The 20,918-nt window shown below is 52.4% G+C and overlaps 1 protein-coding gene across 1 annotated transcript; it reads right to left on the reverse strand.

The window, feature by feature from the left end:
• Window positions 1–1,636: 1,636 nt before the first annotated feature.
• EEF1AKNMT (eEF1A lysine and N-terminal methyltransferase) lies at window positions 1,637–20,669 on the reverse strand. The gene is made up of 8 exons (XM_039485860.1): window positions 20,283–20,669; window positions 16,602–17,355; window positions 13,163–13,362; window positions 9,634–9,829; window positions 8,857–9,021; window positions 6,893–7,108; window positions 5,607–5,738; window positions 1,637–4,735 (listed from the first exon to the last, which is right to left on the reverse strand). The coding sequence occupies exons 1-8, from the start codon at window positions 20,637–20,639 to the stop codon at window positions 4,461–4,463; spliced, it is 2,295 nt and encodes a 764-aa protein (XP_039341794.1). The 5' UTR covers window positions 20,640–20,669; the 3' UTR covers window positions 1,637–4,460.
• Between the last annotated feature and the right edge of the window lie 249 nt (window positions 20,670–20,918).

Consider the following 20,918-nt stretch of genomic DNA (forward strand, 5'->3'; position numbering starts at 1 on the left):
AACCTGCATGCTTTAGAAACGCTGCATCACAGAGAGAAAATTCCCTCCCAAGCCAGCAAATGGAACAGACCTGGGCAAATGGATTGTTTGTCCAGTGCCAGGAATATTTCCCTGCAGTATAAGTAAAACACAGACTGTCCTTGTCATGCCAATTGTAGGGAGAAAGTAGCCCCATGGGAACAAAGCCCTGCCCCAGGCACTGGTTGAAGTTGAGACACCTTGGGGAGGCTGGGGTGGAGTGTTTGCTTCCCTCTGCTGGCTCTCCCAATGCTCAAGCAGCCTCTGAGGTGATGGACACCAGCGAAACACCACAGCCAGATGGAGATTCCCAATGGTGCCTCCAGGATTGGACCTTCTAGGGGCAGGGTCTCATGTCATGTGAACAGGGGAGGGGGCCATTCCATATACCTGCTTCCTACTCCACTGTGACCCAGATCCTCACAGGTATTTAAACTTCTAAATTCCACTGAAATCAATGGAACTTAAGAGCCTAAACACTTTTGTGGATCTGGGTCCTAGTTCTGGAGGCACTCAGGCATTGCAGTGAAGGACATGGTATGAAAACTTAAAGTCATCAAGTTTAGGGCCAGATGGGACCATTATGATCATCTAGTCAGACCTCCTGCATAACAAGGCCAGAGAATTCAGCATCACAGAATATGAGGGTTGGAAGGGACCTCAGGAGATCATCTAGTGCAACACGCTGCTCAAAGGGGTAACAAATCCCCAGATTTTTACCCCAGTTCCCTAAATGGTCCCCCTCAAGGATTGAACTCATAACCCTGGATTTAATCAGGCCAATGCTCAAACCACTGAGCTATCCCTCCTTCCACTGATGTTTATATCAAGCCTATGGCCTCTGGTTGAGCTAGAGGAGCTCTTTTAAAAAGACCCCCCGTGTTGCCTGTAAGACTCCGTGTGATAGAGAATCCACCCTATCCAGCCAATGGTTAACTATCATCACTGCTAAACCCTGGCACCTTATTTCTTGTCTGGATTTGTCTAGCTTCAGTTTCCAGCCATTGAATCTCATTATGCCATTGTCTGCTAGACTGAGGAGCCCTTTAGCGCCAGAAATCTTTTCCCTGTGTGGGTTGCCCAATGAGAGAGCCTGGGCTGGTCATGCTTTCCAAGCCCAGCTGGGCTGCTTGCTAGTAAACTGATGTTGGTTTTTAGAAGGGTGGAGACTTCCACCTGTGTTTAGAAAAAGACACTCAGGAAACCCTGTTCCTTGGCTGATCCCCTTACAGCTCAATAATAAATAATCCTTCAGTTCTCAGCTTTTTCCAACCTTTGCTATGCTGGAACCCCCCCCCCCCCCCCATCTCTAGCCAAGATGTCCTTCCCCTTTAGCAACATGGGAAAGGCAGAGTGGTCAAAGCCCCACTATGGGCTAATTCAATGCCTCTCACAAGCACAGGTTTGTAAAAAGTCCAAAGAATATCGGGGAAATATTCCAGAGTGCCTTGGATGGGGGAGTGCCTGCCTCCGGAGTTGCCCATGGGCTGCAGAGCTTTTCACTGCCATGTTCCCATGTCTAGTCTGTCCCACACCAGTGTCACTGGCAGAGAGCTGCTGGGACACACGGGCAGTTAGAGTGGAACAAAGGCAGCTTTCAGGCAGCTGGTTTCCTCCCTCAAGAATAAAAAAAATCCCCCTGGATGGTAGAGGCCAGGTCCCACAAGAGAGGTGCAGAACAGAGATTTGAACAGCCCATGCTTAGGCAAAAGGCCAGGGTCACTGTAACAGAGGCTTCTTCACAAAGGGTCCTGTTCTTTGCAAACAAGCCTCACCTGAGACCTGACAAACTCACTACATCAAACATGTCTTACAGAATATTTATCCATAAAGTGTAACAAGTCAGGTAGCTACAGAAAGCTCGTAACTTGTCAAGATTCATAATCATTGAGAGGTGTCTGTATGGGTAATAGTTAAGGAATAATGGATATTGAGAGTGTGCTTTAGGGTGGGGGAGGGAAGAACCTACTTTTTTAGATAGGAAAGGGAACTATTGATAAGTGTAAACCCAGATTTGCCTGTTTTGGTTTGTATTGTAACCATTTGTTTCCAGCACACTCTCGTTTCTATTAACTCCCAAGTGCTGTGTGTTATACAGGAGCAGAGGTTTGAGGTAAAACCGGCAAACTGGACTACAGGGCTCCTTTTGGGGCAGAGGATGTGGGATTTCTGTAACTAGCATGTCCGGGGATGGATATTGCAGGGGAACGATTCAAAGGGACTCTGCTGCACCTGTTGTTAACCCTCCTGGCACACTTCTGACGTCCCCTCCCCCCACTTCCATCAGCTGTTCCCCAGAGAGTTCACTTCTGCTTCCCTGAAGCCCAGCCCTTCTGCTGGAGAGGCCACTGCCCCACTTCTGCAGGGGTCAGGCCAGCACCCCAACACTCCTCCAGTATTAACCCAGAGGGGTCAGTCTCAGGGCTAGTGGTTAGATACCCTCCTTTCCCATAGAGGTGAAAGCTCCAGAGGCCTAGGGCAGAAGTGGCGGATGGCACCTGATTCTATGAGAGGTCTATGCAAAATGGCCTTTGGGCTGGTGCCAAGACCTTAACTGATCACACCTGGCATCCCAGCTTGGGGCCTAGGATGGGTAGGAACAGCCCAAGTGGGAGGCAGTATTGGTGCTGGCAGGAAGGGGCTGACAGGCCATGGGAGTGAGTGCCAAGGGCACCGGCAGCAATCGCAGAGGAATGACTGGGTGCTGGGCTGATGTGGGTCCAGGGGTTAGGTGGTAGTTGTAGCCTGGAGATCCTTCATCAGGCACCTACCTCCTTCTGAGGGGTGCCTTAAGGTGGACCAGAGAGCTGACCCACAGTGCAGCATGCTGGGGTAGGGCTTGCAGGTCCCTGGGCCTGGCCAGTTGGTGGTATTTGAGTTTTGTCTTTAGTACGAAGGGAAATTAGTTTTGTTGTGTCTGTTTCTCGGGGCTACAGGGACATGATTTCCCCTTCCGAGTCACATCTGCCTGCAGTCCCAGCCCCAGCCCCAGCCCCTCAGGCTTTGACCTGGGAAGATCTCCCAGAGCCAGCAGTGCTGGGTCTGTTTCACACCTGGATAGGATACATGCCCAGGCATAGCACTGGTGCAGCAGGAAGCATTGTGCTCATTCAGGCAGTGACATCCCTCCTGCAACAGCTGCACTGAGCCAGCTGCTGTGCTGGAAGAAGGGCTAAGTTTTAGGAGAGATGCAAAGACAAAGCCCTGAGTGCTCAGACAAATGACCATCATTGAGCACTTACTAGGAGGAAGAGCCAGCGTGGGCTGACGTGACAAGGCAGGTGTTTACATTCAGGCCAGCCTAGTTCAGCACCCTGAGTTCTCCTTCATGTCTCATCATACAAAACACCATTAAGGTTGCTGTGGACTGTTCAACCTAGCTGTGTTCTAGCCCAGATGTAGCTGCAGTATGACACTGATCCTCAGACTGTCAAAAAGTCTATGTTCTTCCTGGAAGACACAGGAGGACATACTGGTGCTGGCTGAGAGCATTTTTAAACACACATCAGATGTCCACCACTTTAGGGATGCAGCCATGGTAGTACAAACAGATCCACCCAAGACCCCATTCTAATGTCCTTACAGAGCAGGGACTCCCTCTGACTTCAGCGAGAGAACCATGCAGGCCTGAGGAGCTCAGAGCAGGGCCTACCTCTTGCTCAGATACCACCTATTCACCTAGGGTCAGAGAAAATTGTGGGGAGCGTGGGGCAGCTGAAGGGAGAGCTGGGGTGAGCACTAGCAGGCAGGGCTAGTGACAAGACTGCACATGGGTGAGTTAGGTGGAGACACAGGAGACGGGTGGGATTTGGGGTCAGAGACAGACCCAGGCAGCCCCCTGTTGTAAAATGGACTTCCTCACTTTTCCCAAGCCTTCCAGCTTCGGCCCTCATGCTCCCACCCTTCATGCTGGCCTCCCACTCCACACCCAAGGCCCTGCGTCCCCAATTCTACATCTGCCAAGGAAAAAGACCTTTATTTTAAAAGCAGAGAGTGGGGGAGGCTCCCGCAGCGAACACCCAGTGCTGGTGCCCAGGGGACTGGCCTCCACAGCAATAAGGAGCAGAGCTAGACCAGGCCCCACTCCCCTAATCAGCTGGCTCACAGCCACTCGGAGAAGGAACAGAACTTCTCACACCATTGGCTGCTGCCTTGAGACCTTTTGGGGAGCGCAGGGGTCACTCCAGTCCTTTCACTATGGCTGGCAGCCTCTCTTTTTTCCCCAGAGGGAGGCTTTCCCTCCCAGGATCCTGCCTTCCCTTGGACAGGCTGCTTGAGATGCACCATTCCGGCCCTAGCAGCCAGGAGGAGCGCATATGTGAGGCGTTGGAGGGCGCCGCTCTTCACTCGCAGTGTTTACAGTCAGCCGGCACAACCGCCTTCAGCTCCTCTCTCCAAACCGAGAGCACAGGCGGTAACCCAGACGAGGCAGAATGTCTCTCTCACACAATCTCCACTGCCTTCAGCATGTCCGACAGAACGTAGGAGCTATCCCATGCTTGGCCGGGCCTCCTCAGCATCCTCTCCAGAGTCCTAGCTGTCTCCAGGAGCTCCGGGGCAGCCAGCTTCCCCTCAGGGTACTGCTGGCAGAACAGGATTTCGTTGACTTCCCCCTCGATCTTCCGGGCGTACAGCAGAGGGAAGACCTCCTTGAGGGCAGCCAGAACTGAGTCTTTGAGCAGAGTGTCTCGGCACACCAGATTGAGCACAAAAACGCCTGGAGCAAGGGGAAAGAGACCCAAAAGCACAGGCACGTTTGGAACTGGAGTGGTCAGAGGCAACCTGCCCCACTCTACTCCCCACCCTCCACACCAATAGAGGCGCTGCTGGGGGACTACTGATCCCAGCAGACTGAGTTCCAACTGGAGCCAAGTAGTGAAGCATGCTGGAACCCATGGTCTCACCGCAGCACAGCCAGGCTTGCAGCCTCAGTCTGCTCCATTATGCCCATTTGGTGCAACTCCTGAATTAACAGCAAGGTGGCGCCATGGCCCTTGTCTGGGTAAAGCTTGAGAGCACCAGCACCGAAGGCCACCTGGTGAAAGTATTGGCACACAGCGCAAACGAAGAGAGGCCCCTGCAAAGCAGCCATGGGCCTGCAGCTAGTTAGCAGCTGATTCCAGTGTCTAGCAGAGGGGTCCCGTTGCTGTCACTAATGCCAGCGAATCACTGAGCATACAAAGGGCCAGCCTACCATCCCTCATTGCCCCTTCTTCCATGAGCAGACCCACTGGTATCAGCAGGCCTGCTCATGGAGCAAGGTGCTAGTCATCCTAGGGGAGGGTATTGCAATCTGACCCACACCACCCTGTACATCCATTAAGCGGCTCCATCTGCCTCATCAACGTTATACCATTGAGCTTCCCATCAGATGGGCATTATTCGCTCTGTTTTAAAGAGCGGAGCCGAGTCACAGAGGCTGCTCCAGGCACAGAACCCAGGGATCCTGCCACCCAGCGCCCAGCTTTCACCACTAGGGTCACGCTTGCTCTAAGAGGATGCTGACACCTGGAGACAGCCGTTTGGGATGCAGGAGCCGTAGCGCAGCATCTGCGCACACACGAGGCTGTCGGACAGCCTTTCCGTACCTTCCGGTGCCAGGATGGTTCTAACCTTCTGCAGGAAGGACGTTTCCACAAAAGCTGGAGGCGGGCAGCTCATTCCCAGCGTGGGATCCTTGCTGTCTACATCGAACATGACAACATCGTACTGGGCTGGAGCTGTGGAAGGAGAACAGCCCAGTTAGCATCCAAAGAGCAAGGCAGCAATAGTGTGGGATGAGCCAAGCACTGCTTACTGCCATAGTCATTGGGCGAGTGGCTGAGATAAAAGCTGGAAGGTTAAAAGAGATTCTTCTGCCATTTGCACAGCAGCTTCCATCCAAGGCTTTATGAATGACACTTGCAGGAGTCTTCTCCCCTTCCACAGAAATGCAGCCACCTCTGGAGTGGGCGTGGCAGCTGCTCAACACTTAACAGAGAAAGCAAAGAACATTGTGTCACATTGGAACTACAGGCAGCCAGACTGGAATTTGGCACTAGACCAGGAGATCTTTAAATGATCACAAGTGATCACGCCGCCCATTTGACATCTTGCCAGAAAGATGAGCCCTCCTGCAGCACAGTGACCCCCCAATGCCAGGCTGTGGCATTAATTCAGTAGGGATTGGGGAAAGAATGCAACCAATGATGCAACACCACCACTTTCTTTAGCATTTGGGTTCTCTTTGGATGTCTCCCATCCACGTACCAGCAAAGGATGACTCTGCTTAGCTTAGGAGAGCTGAAAAGGTCATTGCGCATGATGCTAATGGCTGCAGGTGGAAGAGAATCAGATATCCTGCCATACCTTGCTAATGGCACCTCAGCTCACGTGTGTGTTACATACAAATTAAATGGCTGATGGTAAAGCAGTGATGGGCTAGTGTGGAGGAACTGGGCAGAGGAGAGAGAGGTGGTGTGGCTCAGAATGGAAGAGAACCTCTCAGCAGAAGACACAATTGGGTGGGGAAATGGGGAAGGTAGGAGTCAGAGTTGTCCACTGAGGTAACACATCATCAGATCTCTCTTCTCACCACCCCTGGGCACTGCCTTAGTGGGCTCTCTGGAACAGTGAGTCCCCCCATCCCCTTGCCCCATCCCTATGGGGTACAAGGCTAAACAACCACAAGGAGCTTGAAAGATAGGCATTGAGGTTGCTGCACTAAGTGCCCAGGGTCAAGAAGCAAAGGGAGTGCTCAGCACTGCTCTGCGGTGACCCTGGCTAGCAGCTACAGGCGTGGAACCGATACCATCCTCTTACAGCATTCAAGAATGGGGAGGCGGGATGGGGGTCCTCAGGGGCGCATCAGTCTGCAGGGACCCTTGTCCATTACCTGCTGCTGCTGCCAGCTCAGCCACGTAGTCCAGACCGTCCGAGATGTGAACCTTCATCCTGTCGCCTTGGGAAAAGCCGAACCACCGGGTAGCCACCTCCAGCATGGAGGGGTCGATTTCAACCGCCTCAACGTGGGACTGGCAGAAATAGTCGTGGATGAAGAGAGGCAGGCTGCCTCCGCCCAGCCCAATCACCAGCACCGAGAGCTGGGCTCCTGCAAGCGGGAAGCAAGCCGGGAAATTAACCTCCATGGCAACCTGAACCCTCCATGCTCCACGCTGTCCCCTCCAGACCAGCGTGGGAGAACACTATGCTCACATTCCACCCACCACTGCATCTGGCTTCGGCTAGGCAACAGGGTCCCTGCTGGGGTAGAGCTTGGGCACGGAAGCGGCTTCCTCTTCAACTATGCAGTCCCTGGGTCCCCACTATCTAAACACATCTTTAACCCCTTCCCTCCTGCAGCTGGATTCAGTTCGCTCTCTGCTGCTCTGGACCCATCTCCTCCCCGCCTGCTCCCTCTCCTCCTTGAGTTGATTTAGCTAGAAAGCTTTCAGAGGGACGTTTTCATTTTAACACAGCTCACATATGGCCTTCCAGCTGCACACTGGGGTCCCCGTGGAGTCCAGAAACCAGGCCCCTCACCCCTTTTCCCTCTGTTTCAGGGTGAGAACGAAGCTGATCAACTGCGGGCGACAGTCCAGGGAAATTCAAGCCACCGGCAACTCAGCTCCTACAGAAGCTACCTGTGTAACAGGGACGTACACGTCAGGGAAGTTCAGGGCAGTCGAGGGACTCCTGCCCAGCACCTTGGTGTTCCCGTTGATGTCGCTGCCTCACTGGCTGGGGGTAGAGCTGCTTTTGCTCAGCTCTTGGTATCCTGAGACAGCAGCAGCCTTTTGTGGAGGCTGTGGCAGCCCACCGGTTACCAGGCCATCAGGTGCTGAATGGGAAGGTAAGGGAGCACCCAGGATAGCGAGCGAGCAATAGAGCCAGGCAGACGGCAGCAGGCACCAGGCCACCACTCTCTGCTCTGCTCAGACAATGCAACCTAGCGGGCCCTGAAACTCCCCTGGCTTTGCAATACCAAGCAGCCACGGTTGACTGGGCCTGGGTGCTGGGCCTGGGACGTACACGACACCTGCTAGGAACACGCTGAAGCCACGCTGCTCGTTTCGCCTACTGACCTCGCCAGCCTTTTAAACCAGCTCTGTAGCGACAGGCGGCGAGCACCCTAACCCAGAGCACCAGGAGACCCCAGTGCTAGCACCCAGTCCCCCCGCCCAGCCAGAAGCACTTCCCCAACCCAACATCCCCCAGTTACCTATCCACGAGACTGGAAATCCAGTCCAAGAACCTTCCCTCTGACCAATAGTGCTTGGCGCTCCTCCAGGGTCTGCCATGGGAGGATCTCAAAATGCTTGGTGATCTTGAGCTAGCAGAGCTTCCCCTCCCTTCCGGCAGGACGTGGGCAAGTGTCGTCCTTGCCGCTTTACAGACAGGGGAGCTGGGGCACAGACATCAACCTACAAGCACTCTGTGTCAGCGCCAGGAACAGAAACCAGGAGTCCAGAGTCCAAGGCTCCTGCTCTAAGCACTAGCCTCCGCAGCCACTCCATACCAAAACGACTGTGTGCCATTGCTGTAGCATCTTTCATGATGGGGGAGGCTACAGCACTATCCACAACGTGTCCAGACAGCACCAGAGACTCACCCATGCCTCTGGGATAGGGAGAGGACACAGATGGACTAGCACCAGCGGCAGCCAGAGAGGAGTCCCTGGGCCCGGCCTGCCATTCGGTCACTGATGGAGACACTCGTCCCTCCCCTTAGCTGTCCCTGGCACTGAGCTGACTAGACCAGGTACAAGTACAGGGAAGACTTGTACTAGGGACTTGCCCTCTCCTATGGTGGTGGTGGTGGTGGGGAGGTGTCGTTTCTCTTAGCTCATGGGCCTCGCACCTGGTAGGAGCTCAGGCTTTCTTAGCAGAGCCAGTCCCGCAACCATGGCCTTATGGTGTTCACAGCAGAGGTAACTCCTGTCAATGGCCTGGCAAGCTGATGCTGGGGGGGCCTCGGTGGAACCAGACCTCTGTTTCTTCTTGTCCTTCTTTCGCTGCTTCTGGCCTGAACAACACAGGAGAGACATTAGTCAGATGCCCAGGCAGACATGCAGAGGGGCTGGCACACCCGATATGTGCTGGGGACAGCAGGGCATATCCTTGGGGGAGAGCTCTCTGAGTCTCCTCTTGTAAGGTAGGTTCTCCATTCCTCTGATCATCCTAGCAGCCCTTCTCTGCACCTGTTCCAGTTTGAATTCATGTTTCTTAAACACAGGAGACCAGAACTGCACACAGTATTCCAGATGAGGTCTCACCAGTGCCTTGTATAATGGTACTAACACTTCCCTGTAGCTACTGGAACTACCTTGCCTGATGCATCCTAGGACTACATTAGCCTTTTTCACAGCCGCATCACAGTGACGGCTCAGTCATCTTGTGATTGACCAATACACCCTAATCTTTCTTCTCCACAGTGGCCCCCTGGGATGAGCTAGATGTCACCCAATGTGGTTGTTCCATTTATTCTCATGATGTGCTCCCACTGCTTTCCAACCTGCTTATTGCTGCCCAGAGCCATCCAACGGCTCCTGGGTATACTGCAACTCTTCCCAGCCCTTTACTGTGCTGCCCAAGCCCTGATAATCTTTCCCAAACTCCTAGGCCCAAGTTTACACACCTCTAGGGGCTGCACTGGACAGCAGCCTGGCTTCCGACTGCACCACGTTCCTGTTGCTGAGGAAGATGAGCCGCCGGAAATAGCACATGTTGTCCCCTTTTACGTCCTCAATGAGGTATTCCCCACTCATGGCGCTGGTATCCTGGTGCTGAATGGTACGGACCCCGATGTCCCCCCCTACAGAGAGAAACGGCACCTGGGGGAGAAAGAAAAGCAATAGGGGAAACTAACTCACACAGGAGACACCAGAGAGCTTTACAGAAAGAACCAGAGGAAGAGCTACCAGCCCAGGGACTGCAATAGGAAAATGGCACCAGAACAAGACTGCCATGAACACAAGGCAGTTTGTTGCTCTAAACGGTGTTGTGCAAACTCCCACCTGCAATCCCTGTCTAGGCTGATTGAAGACCAAGCCAATAGCACTGCATCCCGGCTCAACAGAGCCCCATATAGCATGATGGTCCAAGGGGCTGCTGTTTGGATACAGATTCTGATGGGTTCAGAGCTTGGCTTTCAGGCCAAAGCAAGGATCTGGTCTGATTTTCAGTGATGCTAAAATAAATTTTAAAAAAATCAAATTGCTCTTTTAAGATTGTTGTCCAATTTGGCAAGATTCTTAGGAAATCAGTTGTTCTCATGAGAATTCTAACGTCTTGGACATGAACAATTTCAACTGCCTCAGAACCAGACCTGAAACTAGATCTGCAGGGGATTTGAATCTGATTTCCCACATCTACTGAAATCTGAAAGGAAGACAGATTATAGAATCCAGTTTTGCCTGGTCTCCTGTACTTTTTGCCTTTAACAGGAGACCAGAAGAACAGTTTCAGAGTCACAGAATTCTAGGACTGGAAGGGACCTTGAGAGGTCTAGTCCAATCCCCTGCACTAGGACAGGACTAAGTATTATCTAGACCAGAGGCAGGCAAGCTTTTTGGCCTGAGGGTTTCTGAAATTTTATGGCGTGCCCTGGCCCCCACCCCTTATCTGATCCCCCACAGCTTCTCGCTCCCAATGGCCCTCCGGGGACTCCTACCCCATCCACCCCTCCCTGTCCCCTGACCACCCCGGAATCCCTGCCCCTGACTGCCCCCCCACTGCCCAATCCAACCCCATCTCTCATTCCAGACTGCTCCCCCGGGACCACTGCCCCCATTCAATCCCCGTTCCCCGCCCTCTGACCGCCTCATCCCCTATCCACATCCCCGCCCCCTGACCACCACCCCGAACTCCCCTGCCCTCTATCCACGTGCTGCCTGGAGCACTGGTGGCTGGCGGGCTACAGCCACACTGCCCAGAGCACCAGGACAGGCAGTCATTCTGCCCACCTGGAGCCAGCCATGCCACTGCGCAGCACAGAGCACCGGATCAGGCCGCGGCTCTGCAAGAGCCCTGCTGCCCAGAGCATTGCGTTGGCGGTGCAGCGAGCTGAGGCTGCGGGAGAGGGGTACAGCGGCGGAGTGGGGGGAGCAGCCTCACGGGCCAGGTGCTCAGGGGCTGGGCAAGAGGAGCCTGCAGGCTATAGTTTGCCCACCTGATCTAGACCATCCCTGACAGGTGTTAGTCTAACCTGTTCTTAAAACCTCCAAAGATGGAGATTCCACAACCTCTGTAGGTAAGTCTGTAGGTAATTTATTTCAGTGCTTAACTACCCTGACAATTAGGAAGCTTTTCCTAATGCCTAACCTAAATCTCTCTTGCTGCATTTTAAGCCCATTGCTCCTTGTCCTGTCCTCAGTGGATAAGGAGAACAATTTATCACCCTCCTCTTTATAACAACCTTTTACATACTTGAAGACTATTATGTCCCTCCTCAGTCTTCTCTTCTCCAGACTAACCATGCCCATTTTTTCAATCTTCCCTCATAGATCATGTTTTCTAGACTTTTAATGATTGTTGTTGCTCTTCTCTGGACTTTCTCCAATTTGTCCACATCTATCTTGAAGTATGGTGCCCAGAACTGGACACAACACTCCAATTGAGGCCTTTTCATTGCTGAGTAGTGGTAGAATTAATCTTTCACATTATTAAGGCAGATTTGTCTGCTCTATGTAGATGGCCTGTTTGACATACTTCTTGTGTCTTGCTTACAACACTCTTAGGCCTGGTCTACACTGGGGGGGGGGGGGGGTGTCGAACTAAGGTACACAAGTTCAGCTACGCGAATAGCGTAGCTGAACTCGAACTACCTTAGTTCGAACTACTCACCCGTCCAGACGCCGCGGGATCGAAGTCCGCGGCTCCCCCGTCGACTCCACCACCGCCGTTCGCGGTGGTGGAGTTCCGGAGTCGACGGGAGCGTGTTCGGAGTTCGAACTATCGCGTCTAGATTAGACGTGATAGCTCGAACTCCGAGAAGTCGAACTCTACGCGTCGACCCGGCAGGTAAGTATAGACCTACCCTTAGTAACATAGCCCAAAATGACGTTCACTTTATCTGCAACAGTGTTACATTGTTGATGCATATGGAGTTTGAGATTCCCTATAACCCCCAGATCACTTTCTGCAGTACTCCTTCCTAGGCAGTCATTTCCCATTTTGTATTTGTGCAATTGATTTCTTCTTCCAAGTGGAGTACTTTGCATTTGTCCTTATTCAATTTCATCCTATTTATTTCAGACCATTTCTCCAGTTTGTCAAGATCATTTTGACAATCTAATCCTGTCCTCCAAAGCACCTGCAAAAAATCCCCTTTTGGTATCATCCAAAAATGTTGTCAGTGTATGTCTACTATGCCATTATCCAAATCATTTATGAAGACACTGAATAGAACTGGATCCAGGATAGATCCCTGTTTGACCTGCTAATACTGAGAGGCACAATAAACCATTCTACATCTCCTCTTAAGAAGCCAAGCTGAACCAGATGCATCTTAGGAATTGAAAGGATATTTGTTGTAGGAAGCTGAGGATAGCAGGGGAGCGTGAGGACTGGACAGGTTTGTGTGGCATAGTAGTTTGGCCAGTTTTTTCACCATGGTTATCTAGTTATTAGCTGAGATGCAGGAAACAAGTCACGGCAATAATACACGTTTTACGAGTTGCTGAATGGTTCAATCCTCAGCGAGGTGGGTAGAAAGCTGCAGAAAGAAACAGGAAGGCAGAAGAGATTCAGGCCAATATTTGCAAACAGGGCAAGTGGTTTTGGGTGCCCAACTTGAGATGCCCTCCCTCTAAAAATCAGGCCCCATTGGGGTATCTGAAGTTGAGGCCCTCAAATTAAGGCATCCAAAAATCACAGCCTAAAGAAATGAAGTGACTGGAGCTGGGGCAGAGAGGAGAATAAAACAGCAGCTAGATTCTGGGCTGAACTAAGTCCCTGAGCTGAACCCCTCCCTTGACTGGAACCAGATCAAATTTTGCAATTGGAGCCCACTTCCAGCTGAAAGGAGAACATGCGACGGCAACAGAGAGCAGCAGGAGGCCCTGAAGTAGGAGCTAGAGCCTGGCTATGGATGTGTGGGGTGCAGGCTGGGTTTGCAGCTCTGCCCAAGGAGATGCCTGAACACAGCTGTTGGGAACAGCGCTTACCTGCTGCTGGGCCGGGAGGCCGGGTGGCGCCAGCTCCATCACCTTCCCCGACAGCTCTGCCTGGATGCCTTCCATCCCTTCATAGTGCTGACCTCTGTGCAGGGCCACCGTTATCAGCCGCCTGAAGCCTGCACTGGCAGCCAGCTGCTTCCGACCCGCCTCCGTCCCAAAGAGCCACTCGGTCTCTCTGCCCTGTGGTACTGGAGAAAGGGGTCTCAGTGAGGAGAGCAGAGACCACAGTGGCAGAAACGGATGGTGCTAGAAGTACAGTGCTACCAATGTATCTTAGCCTTTAGCCAGGAGCGGCCAAAGCAACTGCCATCATCTCTAGTACAGATAAGCTCCAGAACACAGTATGTCTGTGCTGCTTGGATCGAGATGGAACTGGTAAACAGCGTGCTCCTGTTATACTGAAGACAACAACAACTGCAACCTTTTCCAGATCTGACAAATTAGATGCAGCCCTGTGGCAGCTTCGCCAATACACCCCTTGATTGAATCCATTTTGGATGCCCCTTCCTCCAACGCATTCATAACACGAAGGCTTGAATGTATTACAGGTCTGTGTATCTAGAGTCTGTGCTAATGAAACAAGAAGACTGAGCACTCCTCTGGATCACGTCCATTTGAAGATTCCAAAGCACTTGGAAAATGGAGCAAGTATCTGCCCCATATTTATGAATAGGACAGCTGAGATGCAGAGTGGTTAACTGGTCACACAATGAGTCAGAGATGGGAACAAACTCCAGGAATCTCAACTCTCAGCCCGGGGCACTGGACTACGTTGCCTCCTTGGATTAAAATCAAACAGGCCATCTATTATTGTTATTGTCTAGCTGACAAATCTGCCTTAATAATGTGAAAAATTAATTCCACTATTGGTAACAGGTTGGAAGAAGGCAACTGAAGAAATACTACAAATGCACTAACCAGTGTGACCTGCTTTGTGTGTGGCTAAGAAGAGGAGAGGTTTCTGCATTCTGTTAAGGAGGCCTGGATTTCATACACTGAAATCTCAGTCAAATGGTTGTTGTTTTTTTTTTTAAATAGTGGAGTGCTCTCAAATTCAAGAAAGGAGCTACTTCAGAGCTCCTGCTGATCCTAAGGAAGCTGGCAGTTTGTACACACTATAAATACAATAGCCTTTTCTTGTTGGATGCATGTCTAACTGCAATGAGTGCATTTATGATATTAAAACAGAGCAAATTTGTCTATTTAACTTTTACCTGGTAGTAACAACAGGACTGAGCATCACAGAGAAAGTTAGTAACAAACACATGAATGCTCCATTATCAGCATCTGCTATTTACTAGAGGGCAGATTCTGCCACCAGAACTCTCAGGGTATGGCTACACTTGCAGCTGTACAGTGCTGGGAGTTAAACCTGTCTTCGTACAGCTGAGTAGGGAAAGTGCTGTGGTGTGGCCACACTGACAGCTACCAGCGCACTGTCGTGGCCACATTTACAGCATCTGCAGCAGCATTGGGAGCAGTGCATTATGGGCAGCTATCCCAGCGTTCAAGTGGCTGCAACTTACTTTTCAAAAGGGGGTGGGGTGGAGTGTGACAGGGAGCATGGGGGAGAGAGAGCATGGATTTTTGGAGCCGACACCGTCAGCGCCCCGCCTTGCAAGTGAATATTCTTTGGTGCTTTCATGGTGTTACTAGAAATCCAACTTGCTTGTTCCCATCTTCCTTTCAGCAATTAAATACATGTAACAAACTGAGTAAAAAAAAAAAAAAGTTTGACCCCCTCCCTCACTCACTGAAAGCAAACAGCAGCTGTTTGGTTTTTTCCTCACAGACCAGATAAGCAGCGGCTCCGAAACGGACCCGGCGCACCCCGTGCTGCTTCTCTCCTCAAGCCCCCTCCCTCCCCCTCTCTTCAAGCAAACACTAGCTGTGGGCATTCCAAAGGGAGCTCCCTGCCTCTGCTAGTTCACAGCAAACAGGGGCTGTGTTTGTTTTTTTGATAAGCAGCTCCGGGAGCCCGGAGTTCACAACAAAACAAAGAGCGGAACCTTCACTTAAAAGGATTATGGGAAGCTTCGGGAGGTCAGTTACAGCGTACTAAGATTATTCCGTTTACATTGGCACCCCAGCTAATGTAAGCGCTATACTCTTTATTCCTCTCGGAGAGGTGGAGTACAAGCAGCGCTGTAGCCACGGAGATACAGCGCTGTACGTGCCTTGCCAGTGTGGACGGGGAGAGAGTTACAGCGCTATAAAGCCACCAACAGCATTGTAACTCTCAAGTGTAGCCAAGGCCTCAGTTGCTGGTATCTTTCTCCATAAGTAGCCTCAATGAAATGAATGGGGCTATTCATAGGGGTTGGGAATAGCTTGTTGGGAAGGTGGCAGAATCAGATCCTACTGGCTAACAGCTGTATCTTGTATTGTGTATTTGCTCTCTGAGCTGATGTAGGGGGCTATCCAACTATCGCAAGTACTTATTCAATAAAGCCCAGGTGCTTACCAGTATATCTTCAGATTACACCAATGGGCACATTTTGGAGATGAAAAATGAGGCAGTTAAATGTGATCTGTCTCACCGCCCATCTTCATGACCAGTCCCCTATGTCAGATTAAGGCTTCATATCAGGCCACAGCACCGCACTGCTTCTTTGGTCAGTGACTGGGCTCTGTCTACACACAATACCTTGACAAGCTAATGTGTTTTGTTCTTTTGCTCCTGGAGACCAAGATTTTCAGAAATGAGGTATCTAAATTTAGGGGCTCAGGAGCCTTGAAAGGCATCTTTGATAACTGACTTGATTTTCAGAAGTGCTGAGCAGAGCTCGCCAAAAAAAGGGAATCTTTCTGCAAAAAATTTTGGATTTTTGGGGTGAGGGTGGAGGGAATTCATCCCACTTTGGAATGAACTGTAAAAATGTGAAAACTTTTCACGGGAACGAATTTAAAGAAAAATTCCATTTCAGGAGAACTGAAACGAAACGAAATGTTTCTGGCTTCCTGACCGCCCTCACTTGGGAAATCTCAGCCCAGCTGCTGGAGAATCACTGAGCCTCCCTACCAGCCCCCAGTTCTGGGAGCTGGAGAAATGCTGCTCATCCCCAGAACTTTGGGGGAGCGAGGGGGAACCTGGCTGTGTTTTGATGAAAGTTTCGTCAAGTCTGTAATAGATTTGGTGAAATATTTCATACCACCAACTTGGCATTTGCCAGCAGAATAAGTTCAGTTGGAAAATCTCTTAATCTCTAGTGCTGAACACCCAGCAACTGTCATGGAAATGAATGGGAGTTGTTGGGTATCCGGCCTATCTTATTATACCTAACCAGAAGCTTAAGAGCTTAACTTGAATGGTGACCCCCGCTGAAGTCAATGGGAGTTTTTCCATGGACTTCAATGGGATCAAGATTTCATCCCTATTTTGAACATCTCAGCTAGAGAAATATCCTCTCAAAGGAGCTGAACTCACTGATGAAGATGGCAAAGTGATTGTTCCGGGAGGCTTTCACTGAGGGGCTGTCCACCACATGCAGAGTGTACCGAGGTTTCCCGGCATCTGCATCACACAGATCCAGGGAGACGTGGCTCGTGCTGGGGTTTTTATTCAGCTGGCTGCGCAGCAGAGCATACAGCTGCCTCTCCTTTACTGCCTCGATCAGCTGCTCAGCGCTCTCCACCCGCACAGGCTTGTCCTGCTCCTCAGTGTAAATCTCAAGGATCTGAAGAACCGAATCTGGGATCTTCTTGAACTTGGTCATGACATAGACAAAAACGGGCAGAACAAACTGCTGCTTGGCCGCTCCATCCGCACTGCCTGAGACCTGGTGAACACGCACCATCCAGCCTTCCTGGGAGAAGTAGCCCACCGCCTTCTTCACCACATGGGCCTGGGCCAAGGAGATACACAGGTAGCGGCCTCCAACCTGCAGCACCCGGCTAATCTCAGAAAACATCCTGTCCACCCTTTGGAGGGTGGCCTCCTCTTCATCAACCAAGATAGCATCTAGGGTGCCCTTGTCCAATACCACCTGGAACTGGGCGTCCTGGAAATCCATCTGCAGCATGTCCATCCACAGGTAGCTCATCTTCGGCCTCCTGTGGGCATTCCGCTCCCTCATCTGATTTATCACAACCTCGCTGATGTCTACGTTCACAATGTCCTGGTAGCCCACGTCATACATCTGCTCGCTCAGTTCCGAGTTGCCACAACCCACTACAAGAACCTGAGAAATTTAAAGAGATAAGTTTCCCTGTGGATACACAGCACAGTCCTGTTTATCCCAACCAATTCCAAACACACATACACACACCATGTAGATCAGCAAAACGGATTCTCTGGGAGACAAATCCACCATGAATGCTCACTAACCAACACTTGGGGATCTTGCAATAAATGTACTACAGAGGGATTCACCACACACAAAGGAGGCATTCGACATGTACCTGTTAAACACACACATGCAGGAATCCCTTCCCCACCACTGCACTATAGCTGCACCGGGGTGGAAGACACCATCTGATGACTAGTGCACAACAACCAGTGAACTCGAGTGGATGTAACCTGAACTGCACATGGAATTCAGGGAGACAGGATGTGGTTATCTGAGCTAGATTTTAGCCAGAATAAAGGGAGCCATACCCCATTTCTTCTAAGAAGTGCCGAGGGATCATTTATGACCACAAATGGTCATGATCTTGGTTTTATCTACTGGTCACCATCTCCCAACACCAGGCTGGGCCATTAGCTCAGCGCTAAGCAAAACAAACAACTTATGGGGAGATACTGGAGTGGATAAGCTGAGGATCCATGAGATTGGCTGCCAAGCTGCTTCCCTACTCGTAGACCGGGGGCGGGCAAACTTTTTGGCCTGAGGGCTACATCCGGTTTCAGAAATTGTATGGAGGGCTGGTTAGAGGAGGCTGTGCCTCCCTAAACAGGCAGACGTGGCCCGGCCCCTGCCCCCTATCTGACCCCCCCGCTTCTCGCCCCTGACGGCCCCCCGGGACTCCTGCCCCATCCACACCCCTGCTCCCTGTCCCCTGACAGCCCCTGGCCCCCCGCCCCTAACTGCCCCCCCCTCCAACCCTCTCCTCCTTCCTGACTGCCCGCCCCCAGGACCTCTGCCCCATCCAACCACCCCTTCTCCCTGAATGCACCCAGACTCCCCGCCCCAAACAGCCCCCCACCGCCCCATCCAACACCCCCTCTCCTTCCTCACTGCCTCCCCGGGACCCCTGCCCTATCCAGCCACCCCTTCTCCCTGTCCCCTGACTGCCCCCAGAATCCCCACCCCTGACTGCCCCCAGCCGCCCCATCCAACCCCTCCTCTCATTCCTGACTGCCCCCCTGGGGACCTCTGCCCCATCCAACCACTCCTTCTCACTGACCGCCCCCAGAACCCCTACCCCCATTCAACCACCCTGTTCCCTGTCCTCTGACCCCCCGACCCCTATCCACACCCCCGGCCTCCCTTGCCCTCTATCCAACCCCCCTCCTTGCCCCCTTACTGCGCTGCCTGGAGCACCAGTGGCTGGCGGTGCGGCTGCACCATGACAGGCTGCTGCACCGCCCAGCTGGAGCCAGCCAGGCACGGCGCAGCACAGAGCACCAGTCAGGCCGGGATCTGCAGCTGCCCTGCCCCAGGAGCTCACTGCCCCGAGCATTGAACTGGTGGCGCAGTGAGCTGAGGCTGCGAGGGAGGGGGAACATCAGGGAAGGGGTCGGGGGCTAGCCTCACGGCCAGGAGCTCAGGGGCCGGGGAGAACAGTCCCGCGGGGTGTAATTTGCCCATCGCCGTCATAGATCCACATCCACCCAAGCAAGTAGCATTTGGGAGTCTCCTGTTCTGGGATGGATCTTGCATATGTTTTAGGCTTTGAGCCACCCGATTGTGACACTGGGCTGTGGATCAAAGAAATCTGTACTCAGCACCTAGGAGATCAGCCCAGCCCAGCCCCTGCCTATACCTCTTCATACATCCATATGGGGCCTGCCCTAAGAGAATCAGAATCATAGAAATGTAGGGCTGGAAAGGACTTTGAGAAGTTATTAAGTCCAGCCCCCTGCACTGAGGCAGGACCAAGTAAACCTCGACACTCCCTGACAGGTGTTTGTGCAACCTGTTCTTAGAAACCTCCAATGATGGGGATTCCACAGCCTTCCTTGAAAGCCTATTCTAGACCTTAACTACCCTTAAAGTTAGAAATCTTTCCTAATATCTAACCTAAACCTCTCTTGCTATAAATCAAGTCATTACTTGTTGTCATTCTTTCACTGGGCATGGAGAACAATTGATCCCTGTCTCCTTTATAATAGCCTGATAATAGTCCTCAAATATGGTAAAATTTCTCCCCCCTCCCTTCTTTTCTCAAGCCTGAACATGACCATTTTTTAAAAAACTTTCTTCATAGGTCAAGTTTTCAAAACTTATCATTTTTGTTGCTCTCCTCTGGACTCTCTCCAGTTTGTCCACATCTTTCCTAGAGTGTGGCACCCAGAATTGGACACACTACTCCAGTTGATGCCTCACCAGTGCCAAGCAGAGTGTGACAATTACATCCTGTGTCTTACATACACTGCTTATGCTGACACGCCCCAGAATAACATTAATCTTTTTTGCAACTGCATCAGACCCAATTTGCGATTCCACTACAACCCCAGATCATTTCCAGCAGCTGTACTGCCCAGCTAATTATTTCCCTTTTTGTAGCTGTGCATTTGATTTTTCCTTCCAAAGTGCGGCACTTTAAACGTGTTTTATTGACTTCCATCCTGTTAAACTCAGGTTGTTCTGAATTCTAATCCTGGCCTGCCCGTGCCCCTGCCCCCGTTTGCCTGGCGCCAGACACCAACGTTACAAGCAGGCCCTCCCCTGCGTTACCCAAGCGGCTAATAAAAACATTGGCACAGGACCCAGGACCCCCCGAGATGCAACCTCCCAGCGAGCCCATGACACCCACTCTCTCGGTGCGATCTAGCAGTGCCCCCGCCTGGCAGCGACTTCACCCACCCGCTCTTCCCTAGGCTGCTTCTGACCCTACCTATGCCCCGTGCCCTACAGGAATCGGGGGAGCCGCAGACGCGCTCTACCCTTCGGCCCGGGTCTCGGGCCCCACCCAACGGAGGCGCCCCCGGCCGCCCCTCGCTCACCTTGTCGCGGGGACGCACATACTTGTGCAGCGCCGCGCACAGCTCCAGGTAGCCGCCGTACCACTCGAAGGCGCGCGGCCCGCGCTGCTGGAAGAAGCGCTCCCAGTACTGGGCCGAGCCGAAGTCCCGCGCGCTGCGGGGCAGCAGGGCCATGGTGGGGGAAGGGGACGTCCCGCCGGGCTCACCCCGCCTCCCGAGTCCCCCTGGCGGGCAGACGCGCTGCGGGCCCAGACCGGGGTCTCTCCCCACGTGCGCCCCCGCTGCCCCCACAGCGCGATCCTGGAACGTTGGCACACTACGTTCGCGTTGGAGCCTGCCCATTGGGCCCCTCCTCCGCGCACCGACGTCCCAGCTCATTGGTTGTCTCTTTTTTTCCGACTTTCTTCCCATTGGCTCGTTACCTCCCCCACCCCGGTGTGTGTTGTTTGAACTTTGACAGGGAGACGAGGGGGGATGCTGGAACGGCGCACTGCGAGGCGGGGGGGATGCTGGAACGGCGCACGGCGAGGCAGGGTGGGGGGGTGGATCGCGGGACAGGGCGCTGGGAGGTGGGGGGAGGGGATCTCCCAGTGGCCAGGCTGAAGGGGCTGCTGTGGCGCTCTGTGCGCTCAGACAGGACACAGCCCAGCTGTGCTC

This window comes from Mauremys reevesii, linkage group 8 (assembly GCF_016161935.1).
Source record: "Mauremys reevesii isolate NIE-2019 linkage group 8, ASM1616193v1, whole genome shotgun sequence".
In the NCBI taxonomy this organism is placed as follows: domain Eukaryota; kingdom Metazoa; phylum Chordata; order Testudines; family Geoemydidae; genus Mauremys; species Mauremys reevesii.